Raw genomic sequence first — 11,652 nt, 5'->3', positions numbered from 1 at the left:
CAATTCTCCCGCCTGAGCCCAGAGTAGCTGGGATTACAGGCGCACCCCACCATGCCCCAGCTAATTTTTTGTATTTTTAGTAGAGATAGGATTTCACCATGGTGACCAGGTTGGTCTTGAACCCTTGACCTCAGGTGATCTGCCCGCCTCGGCCTTCCAAAGTGCTGGGATTATAGGTGTGAGCCACCACACCTGGCCTATTTTTTATTGTTGTATTGTTTTTGTTTTTTCAAGTATTTTCAACCCACACAGTTGGTTGAATCTGCCCATGTGGAACCCACAGATGTGGAGCGTTGACTTTAATTACAATTTAAAAAGACATCTTCAAATCAGCTCAGCCTTGAACAAGCATGGTTGCTAAATTACCAGCCTACTAGAAACTTTCTGGAAAAGAAAGACCTCTAGCCCACAGCTAGATGTCTGAGTTAAGGGGTTCAGGCCAGGGTTTGTCAGGTGCAGGATGGCTGCCTTGTTCAATAAGATCAATAACCAACAAAGAAAATGTATAGTAAGAATTCCAGTAAGTTTTCTAGGTATTTTCCTATACTCAAAAGCAAAGGTCAGTGTGTTAGAATAATTTTGAGTATTTTATACCTATAAATCAGGTTTTTTCCTTAATTATTCCCAATAGTCCTGGCTGCACTCAGCAATAGGAAACTTTCCAATAACTCCTTAACATTTTATGACTTCACACATTTCATGCAGTAGTCTCTCATCATACCCCCTACTTCTTTTGAAGCACTTCTTACCATTGTAATTAATTCACTGACAATTTGTCTGATGCCTGCCTTGTTCACTGGATGTTCCAGCACCCAGCTTAGCACCTTGTGAGTGGAGAATGGCCTAGTAAGATGTTTACCAGATATTGTTAGGTGAGAAGAACAAGAGTTATGCGGTATCATTCCTTTCTGGTTTTAAAAATTATCTATACATGCGTGAAGGACTGGAAGGTTAAACACTAAAGGATTTTTTTATGTTTTTGTATTTTCTAGTATTCTAAATTATTTTGTAATAAATGAAAATAAAAATGTACATGTAACCTGTCTCTTTAAAAACTTTAAACTACTTACAACTACAAAAGGAAAAATAGCAATATAGTGGAGAAACCAGACAATACTGCAAACAAATGATCAAAATTAACATCAATAATGTACAGACGACATGTGCCTTCAGCTGTGATGCTCTGAGAACACAATGCCCCTATGTATGCTCCACTGGTAATACATAACCTACATCTACCATGACAAAACATCAACTACAAGTCCAGGAACAAACTGTTCAGTAAAATAATTGGTCTATACTCTTCAAAAATGTCAGGGTCAAGAAAGATTGAGAAACTGTTTCAAGTTAAGAGGCTAAAGAGACATGGTGACTAAATGAAATGTGTGATCCTAGACTGGATCCTGTAATGGGGAAAATTATCATATAGGACGTTATTGTGACAATACATGAAATTCACTGGATGATAGATTAGAATACTGTGTCAGTATTAAATTTCCTGAATTTAGTCATATAATAACCTTATTTGTAACAAATATACACTCAAGTATTAAGGGGGGGAGGGGACATTATGTATATAATCTATTCTCAAACCACTCAAAAAAAAACTGTGTGTGTATGTGTGTATGTACAAGGGGTGGGGAAGACAGAGAAAGCAAATGTGGCAAAATGTTAAAAATCAGTGAATCTGGGTTTGAGCACATAAAAATTCTTTGTACTATTTTTGCAACTTTTCTGTAAGTATGAAATTATTTCAGGGTTTAATAAAAAAGCAATCACCCAAAACCAACCACGCCTTACAACAAAAATCAACACACACATACTTTCTTCCTAAATTACAGTATTTTATTTAATATGCCTTTTAAAAATAAATGAGCCTTAGCTTATCAGGCACAAGGTTTTGTGGTTTTTGTTTTTTTGTTTTTATTTATTTACTTACAGGAAATACAAACACAAATTCTAAAAGTGTGAAGTTGCAAACGACAGGCAAGTTCACATTTCAATTAACGTGAACAACTGAACAAGGGTGTAAGGTGATTTTTAAATACCTTCCAAGTTAGAAAATCCTCCTTTCTTAAATAAATTTTCATATAAAGCCAAGTCCTTGCGACTTAACGATGGTTTTACAGTCTTAAGTGATTTTAGAAAGTGCTCTTGTTTCACTGTAGTTGTGTCTAGTCCATTTTCTTGCAGAGCCAGCAAAGCAGCCTATTAAGAGACAAGCAATAGAAAACAATTTCTTTTTGCTTTTTTTTTTGAGACAGAGTTTCGCTCTTGTTGCCCAGGCTGGAGTGCAGAGGCGCGATCTCGACTCACTGCAACCTCCACCTTCCGGTTTCAACCCATTCTCCTGCCTCAGCCTCCCGAATAGCTGGGATTACAGGTGTCTGCCACCACACCTGACTAATTTTTGTATTTTTAGTAGAGATGGCGTTTCACCATGTTGGCCAGGTTGGTCTCGAACTCCTGACCTCGTGTTCCACCTGCTTCAGCCTCCCAAAGTGTTGGGATTACAGGCGTTAGCCACAGCGCCTGCCCTCTTTTCTTTTTTTTAACAATATATGGTAATACTTTAAACTCTGAATGGAAAATCTCAGCCTCACTTCATAGGATTCTAATTTTCATGTCACTAAAAATATTATGCTAAAAAGTTAAATAAGGTGATTAAAAATCCACTTTGTATACCATAACCTCTTTTACATTAATGGGAAAAAAGAAAGCCTTACATGGGAAGAAAGAAAAAGCAAGTTGTAGATTAATATATATTTTATGAACCCATATGTACTTTTAAAGATCAGAGAATACCTTCTTGATGGTGAAGTAGGGAAAAGTCTTCAGCCAGCACTTATTATAAAGGAATAGATGAAACACATACCCTATGACCTAGCAATTCTCCTTGTAGCTAAGTATGTTTACAAATAGACATAAGTAGACATGGGAACTAAGAGGCATGTACAAGGCTGTTCACAGCAGCATAACTCATAATAGCAAAAAAGTAGAAACCCAGATACTCCAAAATAAAAGAATGGATAAACAAATGTAGAATATTCATGTACTAGAATATTATAAACTATGTTACACACAAAACCATGGATGAATTTCTTTTTGGGTTAAAGAACCAGACAGAAAATAACATATGCCACATGCTTCCATTCATATAAAGTTCAAAAGCAGACAAAACTAATCCCCACTGTTGGAAGTGAGGACAGTGGTTCCCTTTTTGTGTTTTTTTTTTTTTTTTTTTGGTGGCGGACAGAGTCTTGCTCTATCACCCAGGCAGAAGTACAGTGACATAATCATGGCTCACTACAGCCTTGACCTCCAGGCTCAAGTGATCCTCCCACCTCAGCTTCCTGAGTAGCCGGGACAATTTTAAAAAAATTTTTTTAGAGACAAGGGCTCCCCATTGTTGCCCAGGCTGGTCTCAACTCCTGGGCTCAGATGATCCTCCTGCCTTGACCCCAACAAAGTGCTGGGATTACAGGCATGAGTCACTAAGCCCAGCCAATAGTTCTCTTTCAGAAGAAGGTAGGTGACAGAGGTTGGGAAAGGACCCAAAGGAAGATTCTGGGGTGTTGATAATGTTCTATTCCCTGAAATAAGTAGTGATTATAAAAATGTGATCATTTAATTCAATGAACTGTACCCTTATGATCCGTGCATTTTTCTGAATGTTATATTTAGTAAAAGTTTACGAAAAACTTTTTTTCGTAAGCCTGTACCACACAGGCTTTTAGTAAATACTGCTGAGTGAATGAAGATTTGAAAAGATGAAGAAATGTTTTGAACCACAAATTTCTTCACTAATTAACTTACTTCTGTGCAGAGGTTTCTAAGATCAGCTCCAGAAAAAAAACCGGTTTCTGCTGCTAGGTTTTCTAAGGAGACATCAGGACCTATTGGCATGTTTTTTGTACAGACTTCTAAAATAGAAAGCCTGCCCTGGAACAAAATAAAAAACAGTATTTTAAATCTTATAACATTTATGTTTGACACAATGATTTATTAAAATATTTTTAGCTTGAGTTTTCTTTCACATTACCGAGAAAGTATATACAGAGGTTAGAAGGACTAAGTCATCAATGGCCCATATGACAATGGTAAAAATCATGACATCATAAAAAACTTATGAATCTCTCTTTTTTTTGAGATAGAGTCTTGCTCTGTCGCCCAGGCTGGAGTGCAGTGGCACGATCTTGGCTCACTACAACCTCTGCCTCCCGGGTTCAAGTGATTCTCCTGCCTTGGCCTCCCGAGTAGCTGCGATTACAGGAGCCTGCCACCACACCCAGCTAATTTTTGTATTTTTAGTAGAGACGGGGTTTCACCATGTTGGCCAAGCTAGTCTCGAACTCCTGATCTCAGGTGATCTGCCCGCCTTGGCCTCCCAAAGTGTGGGATTATAGATATGAGCCACCACGCCCAGCTGAATCTCTCTTTTGGGTACAAATAATACTATTAGACATGGCTTAAGAAGCAAATACATGAATTATCAGATATAACTTAAAGGTATAACAGATAATAAATTTTATTTTTCTATCCCTTCAAAACTTGATAAAAGCTCAAGGAACAAAAAAATTCACTCTGTGCCTTTCACCCTGCCTGTCAGTGGCTCTGGCTGTTAACGACAAAAAATGTACTGGTTGACCATGATACACTGCATAATCTCTGATATCTCAGGTTTCTGCACTGTACTTCAAGGACAACAAATTTACTGGTTGGCCACGATACACAGCATAATCTCTGTGATTTCCGACTTCTGCACTGTACTCTAAGGATGCTGACTCAATCTTCAAAGCTCTTTTAACACTTTACGATTCCTTTACTCTAGCTGCAAAATAATGCTGAGTTGACTCCGTATTTAGAGTCTGCCACAACACATACAATAACCACCTTATATTTAGCCTTATGTTTCTCTGTGAACAGGATCAGAGTATCCAACAAAGGCAGATCAAAATTATGATGCAATGAAAGGAAGGAAGGAAGGCAAGGAAGGTGGAACCCAGGGTGAGTAGAACACCATGGACACCTATATCCAGACTGGAATTCCATTCTGCTGAGCTCACACACAGTAAATGTTTACAGTGATTACCTTGTGATCTGGAGGTGGAATATAGATGATCTTATCTAATCTTCCAGGTCGTAACAAAGCAGTATCTAACACATCAGGTCTATTTGTTGCTGCAACAATCATGACACTTCGGTTAAAAACTTCTTGAAACTCTGAGGGCAAACACACAACAAAAAGTAATTTCAATCAGTTGTGAGTTTTTTAAAAATTATAAATCAGAAGATCTATTTAAATTGAAATAGGGATATCCTTTTCTTGGGACCAGAACGCTTATATCCCCTTTCCAGACCAGCTTCTTGATATCAAGATATCCCAGAAACAAATCATTAATCGAAGAAGTACTTCGTGTGCATGGCTAAGGGAGTACCTAAGAGATATTCTCCATATGAAAACTTATGAAAAGCCTTATCCCAAAGAGAAGAACACTCATCTGGTGACTTGAGTGCACCTGAGCCTCCAATGAAGGATTACACCTTAAACGGGCTACTTGAAAAGACAGATACATATGACCAACGGGTAGAGATATATGGTTACAGAAAAGTCTTGACTCTCATATCCCTAAAGAGTCGAAGATTTACTGGGCTTTTTATTTGTCTGTGAAATGACAATCTAAGTTGCAGGTATGCAAATCCTGGATAAAGAAATGTCTAAAAGCAGACAGAGAAAGGCTTTACATATACTAAGCATTCAAAATCATTTGTTGAATACTCAGGCAACTCTCCAGTGACATAATCCCTCAAAGTACTAAGTTCCGTATGTTTGCAAGTATTTTAGCAGATGCTAGGTAAATACCTGTCAGATGTTATAGAAGGAATTCCTGTATTATGGAATGATTTGATTAGATAACCTCGTGGGTACCTCCTAATTCTAGTATGACATGTTCCTAAGGAGTGTATGCAACAATCCCATGCAACAATTTTAAAAATAGGAAATCAGTGACAACAAGAGAGGAATAAAAGAAAAGGAAAAATATCAGGGATAATTTAGGGATACCAAACTCTGGAGAAGAGACTCAGAAAGACAGGGAGGGGACTTCCAAAGGCCATTTTAATTCATTAAAACCAAAGAAACCCATTTCTCAAGAAAACTGGAAATTTTCCATACTAAGACTATTGGAAATAATATCCTTTGTCATTCATTCATTCCTTCCTTCCTTCATTCATTCATAGATGGGGCCTTGCAATGTTGGCCAGGCTAGTCTGAAACTCCTGGCCTTAAGCAATCCTTCTGCCTTGGCCTTCCAAAGTGCTGGGATAATAGGGGTGTGCCACTGTGCCCAGCCTACATAAAAATTTTTAGAAAGAAATGAATACTGGTTTCTTAGGACACGGAAACAAGAATAAACTGCCTTCTCTATTAGCAATAAGAAAACTATATTTCTCATTCTTAGGAAAAATAAAATTTACATTATTATACTTAAGATAACTTATTATAAGATGTACCTCACCTTTTCTAGCCAAATCACAATTTTTATTAGCTCTAAAAGCCCTAACAAAGTCAAACTGAAATTATAATAAATCCTTCTACGAGATGAATTCAGCGTAAGTAAAGCTATAGCATATATGCATTCTATTTAATGTTGGCCTGGATTTTAGGTGCGTTCTGGCTAATAAATACCTCTTCATTTTTTCAGCTCCTTGTATTTACCCTGTTGACTTGATTTACTTCCTCTTCTCTCTATTGTCTTAAGTCCAACACCATCTAATTCATTCAGGAGAACAGAAAGAACTCGTTCTTGAACATCACATCCTGTCTTGCTGGCTGAGCGAGCTCCCAAGATTGAATCAATTTCATCCAAAAACACAATTGCTGGAGTACTTGCTCTTGCTTGTCGAAATATCTTTTGTTAGGAAAAAAATATTAAAAAGCTATATGTTATACATTAGTCATGTGAATGTATGCTTTCCACATTACTATTTATAATTCTGTTTTTGAGACAGTCTTGCTCTGTTGCTCAGTTTGGAGTATAGTGGTGCAATTTCAGCTCACCGCAACCTCTGCCTCCTAGGCGCAAGCAATTCTTGTGCCTCAGTCTCCCGAGTAGATGAGATTATAGGTGTGCGCCACCACACCCACCTAATTTTTTTGTATTTTTAGTAGAGATGGGGTTTCGCCATGTTGGCCAGGCTGGTCTCGAACTCCTGGCCTAAAGTGATTCACCCGCCTTGGCCTCCCAAAGTGCTGGGATTACAAGCATGAGCCACCACACCTGGCCACTATTTATAATTTTTAAAATATATAAAAAAAGATTCTGAATGTCTAGGAATTGGGGAACGAGTAAATAAAACAAGAAACAATGGAGTATTATGTAAGAGTTAAAAACCGTATTTTCAAAGAATTGACGCTATGGAATTTCAAAAGTGGTAATATTAAGTTTTAAAAAGCAGGATAAAGCTATAGATATATAAAACCTACTCTTGATTTTATTTAAAACAGAAAAAAAAAGACAAAGGAAATTAACCAAAATGTTAATAGTAGGTAGGAGGATTACGAAGGATTTCATATTTACACTTTCCTATATTTTCTAAATTTTCAATAAACATGTATAACTTTTTTAACTGGAAAAAACATTAGTAATATTTTAAAAAATGTTTGTCCATAAGAAATGAAATAAAAATTCAAAAGTAAATTTAAACATATGGGGAAATAAACAAACCTGAGATAAGACTTTTTCTGAATCTCCAACAAATGGTGAAAACAGATCAGCTCCACTCACTGAAACAAAAGAGCAGTGACAGCTTGTGGCCAGGGCCCTCACCAGAGTGGTTTTAGCACATCCAGGGGGCCCATAGAGGAGAACTCCCTTCGGTTGCATCAGGCCCATCCTAACAAATTCCCGAGGGAATTTCAGAGGCCACTCTATGCTCTGAAAGTACACAAAAAGAGAAGAGTTGTTTTAGTGTAATAATAAAATGTCAAATCATCCAGTAAATTCATTTGTTCATTTAACAATTCTCAGGCTCCTGTCATGAGCTGGAAACAGTCCATTCTCCACACTGCAGAGAGCTTATAATTTGAGTCAGGTGACATCACTTCCTGTTTAAAATCCTTCAATGATTTACTATTAGAATGAGAATAAAATCCAAATCAAAACTCCTTACTCACCACAGTTGACAAGGCCTTATATAATCTGACTATCTTCTAAACACTTAGTTTGTTCCCATCTCAGAGCCTTTCCTTGCTTTCCTCGCTTTCCTCTCTACCTGAACGTTCCCCTGAGATCTTCATGTGGCTATCCCTCATCACTCAGGTCTCAGCACAGGTGTCAATTCCTTGGAGAGGTCTTTCCTAACCAGCTGGTTAAAGCGTAAGCCCCCCTCCTCCTACTCATTCTCTATGCTACTGCCTATCCTTTACTTTTAAAGCACTTATTCACTATTATTATTTTTCCACGTTGGGTTTGTCATTCTACTCTGCTAGAACATAAGCAAAGCTCACCTTAAAATCCCCAGCACCTAGAATGACACCTACCCAAAGGAGGCACTCAGTAGTAGTAAACTCAATAGTGAATGAGTCCTCATTACCTTTAAGGTAAATGGTTTTTAGCCATTTTAATCATTATTTTACAGATGCAAAAACTCAGGCTTAAACAAAGTTAAGTAATGGCGTTGAAGTGGAGATAGGAGCCAGATCACAACAGGCCTTGAAAGCTTTAGTCTGCACTGAGGAAGTAGTATGAAGAATGGACTGGAAGGAAATGAAACTAGAGGCAAGGAGACCAGTTAGAAGTTTCTTGCAATGATTCAGTCTACAAAAATAATAAGGCTGGAGTGTCACAAGCAGTGAAGATGGTGTGGAAGGGATGGATATTTGAAACATAAAACAGAATTGTACTTTACATAAGGACAAAGTTCTAATGCTATGCCTTTAGAAGACAGATTTCTGACTTAGAGGATGGGGTGGCTAGCTGTATTAACTGAGGTAGGGGATCCAAGTGTGGGGGAAGAGCTGACTAGCTGAACTTTGGACATGCTGAGTTTGACATCTCTGGGGTTATCCAGTAGGCAGGCAGTGAAGTAGTTCTGATGATCAGAAGAAACGTCTACTCTAGATATACAGATTTCTGAGTCAACAGTTTTCAGGGGTCAGTTGATGCTGCGGACATCAAGATCATCATAAAACCACCCACAGCTCCAACAAGAGGACTCCGGGAGCCTCTTGAGCACTAACATTTAAGGCAGGGGAGAGGGGTGCCCAGAAAGGCAGAAAAGCTTAATGTCTCAAAGCAAAGGAAACAGAGTGCTTCCAAGAGGAAGGTGTGGCTAATTTCTCTCATGCATCTTGTAAAGATTAAATAAGACAATGCATAAAAAATATTGGCACCTATTATAAATGCTCTTATCCATGGACTCAAAAATTCTAGGGTTCACTGGAGATAGAGCTCCTGGCTAAGATGAAAAAATTATAATTATTACTTATATATCAGTCTGTTATGTGTGTGGTTAGAGAAACCTAGTTCATTAGGGCAGGATCACATGTAGGCGAATTGGCAAAATCAGTTTCTGAAACTGTAATGCAGGTGAGAGGATCTAAAGAGTTGCGATCTGAAGAGCTGTGAAATCCACTATCAGGTAACCATCTTGTTCATTTCAAATTTGTGCTTTTACCAGTCCCTGTACTACGTCCATTTAATGTCTTTTAGATCAGATATCCAGGCAAACTAAGGCCTTCCACCTATATTTGGTACAGCCAAACTAAGAAGAATTTTTACATTTTTAAATGCTTGAAGAAATATCAAAAGAATATTTTCTGACATGTGAGAATTATATAATTTCAGTGTCCATAATTTTATCAGAATACAATTACTCATTTACATATGGTCTACAGCTGCTTTGGTGCGACAATGGCAGAGATGAGTGGTTGTGAAGTTTAAAACATTTACTGTGTGGCTCTCTCTACAGAAAATTTGTTGACCCGTTTTAGATTATAAATTGATTTTTCTTTTTTTTTTTTGAGATGGAGTCTTACTCTGTCCTAGGCTGGAGTGCAGTGGTGCGATCTCAGCTCACTGCAACCTCTGCCTCTTGGGTTCAAGTGATTCTCCTGCCTCAGCCTCGCGAGTAGCTGGGATTACAGGATTGCATCACCACACCAGGCTGATTTTTGTATTTTTAGTAGAGACAGGGTTTCATCATGTTAGCCAGGTTGGTCTTGAACTCCTGACTTCGTGATCCTCCCGCCTCAGCCTCCCAAAGTGCTGGGATTACACGTGTGAGCCATCGCACCCGGCCTATACGTTGTTTTTGTTTTTTTGAGATGGAGTTTCACTTTTGTTGCCCAAGTTGGAGTGCAGTGGCGCAATCTTGGCTCACTGCAACCTACACCTCCCGGGTTCAAGCGATTCTCCTGCCTCAGCCTCCCGAGTAGCTGGGATTAGAGACACGTGCCACCATGCCCGGCTAATTTTTTGCATTTTTAGTAGAAACGGGGTTTCTCCATGTTAGCCAGGCTGGTTTCTAACTCCTGACCTCAGGTGATCCACCCGCCTCAGCCTCCCAAAATGCTGGGATTACAGGTATGAGTCACCGTGCCCAGCCTTAGGTTATGAACTTTTTTCTTTTTAAATAGAGACAAGGGCTTGCTATGTTGCCCAGGCTGGTTTTGAACTCCTGAACTCAAGCAATCCTCCTCCCTTGGCCTCCCAAAGTGTTGGGATTATAGATATGAGCCACCACACCCAGCCTTAGGTTATAAACTCTTTAATGCAAAAACAAAAAAAGAGAGGGTCGAGGTGAGAAATTATAAAAACCAATTTAGACATCCTTAGAAGTCCAGTTAAATAAGGACTGAAAAGCAATCATTGGATTTAGATGTTAGGATCACATTAGTGATAGCAGAAAGAGTAGTTTCAGTGCAGTATGTTGTCATCATAAATGCACAGAATGTTAATCTGTAATATCCTACTGGATTAAGTAGATTATCTGTCTTACCTGTTTTAACTTCAGTTTTACATCTTCAAGGCCACCAATCTGCTCCCAGTCAACAGGCTTGATATCCATCAATCCAATGACGCTTCGAAATGATGAAGGTTGAATATTTTTAAAAGCTTCAAGGAAGTCTGTTTCATCAATCACAGGATTGTCCTGGTTCTGAAGAAATACACCCCAAAAATCAAAATTAAACCAAAAATTAGGTTGGTCTTTTTTTTATAGCACAATTCGTTTTTTAAATCTTCTTTTGGATTTGTAATTTTGTTATCATTATAAAAACAATTTATATAAATAGTACAAAGAATAAATGTCTCCCTGCCAATTCCCGCCAGTTAATTCTTCCCTGAAAGATGTCAACAGTTTCTTGTGATTCTTCCAGTATGTTATGATAATAAGCATACAAATATCCTTTTCAACAGATACACAAATAGAACCATACTATATCAACCTGTACTTTTCTTCTTTCACCTTTTCATGTCAACTAATATATATCTTTTCATGTCAACTAATATAGTTCTACATCATTCTTTTTGACAATTCCATAGTACACTACTGAATTTATCCCAACTACACCTTTCTGACAAACATTAGGTCATCCCCAGTCTTTTGATATTAAAAACAAAGCTGCAACTGAAAAAGTCTCTGTGCTCA

General features: G+C 38.0%; 1 protein-coding gene across 2 annotated transcripts in view; it reads right to left on the bottom strand.

The window, feature by feature from the left end:
- Nucleotides 1-1,827: 1,827 nt before the first annotated feature.
- Nucleotides 1,828-11,652, bottom strand: part of SPATA5L1 (spermatogenesis associated 5-like 1) — a 17,716-nt gene continuing 7,891 nt past the window's right edge. The window contains exons 3-8 of one of the 2 annotated variants that reach the window (XM_011992103.1): nt 11,002-11,160; nt 7,728-7,937; nt 6,719-6,911; nt 5,093-5,223; nt 3,817-3,942; nt 1,828-2,208 (exon numbers count right to left, since the gene is read on the bottom strand). In XM_011992103.1, coding sequence (XP_011847493.1) covers nt 2,041-2,208; nt 3,817-3,942; nt 5,093-5,223; nt 6,719-6,911; nt 7,728-7,937; nt 11,002-11,160 — 987 coding nt within the window. In that variant the 3' untranslated portion in view covers nt 1,828-2,040. Of the gene's footprint in view, nt 2,209-3,816; nt 3,943-5,092; nt 5,224-6,688; nt 6,912-7,727; nt 7,938-11,001; nt 11,161-11,652 lie in introns of both variants that reach the window. The other variant, XR_001007354.1, reaches the window with a different exon arrangement.

The sequence above is a fragment of the Mandrillus leucophaeus genome, unplaced genomic scaffold, assembly GCF_000951045.1.
Source record: "Mandrillus leucophaeus isolate KB7577 unplaced genomic scaffold, Mleu.le_1.0 Scaffold402, whole genome shotgun sequence".
NCBI classification, from domain to species: Eukaryota; Metazoa; Chordata; class Mammalia; order Primates; family Cercopithecidae; genus Mandrillus; species Mandrillus leucophaeus.
This window is presented reverse-complemented; position numbering and strand designations above follow the sequence as displayed.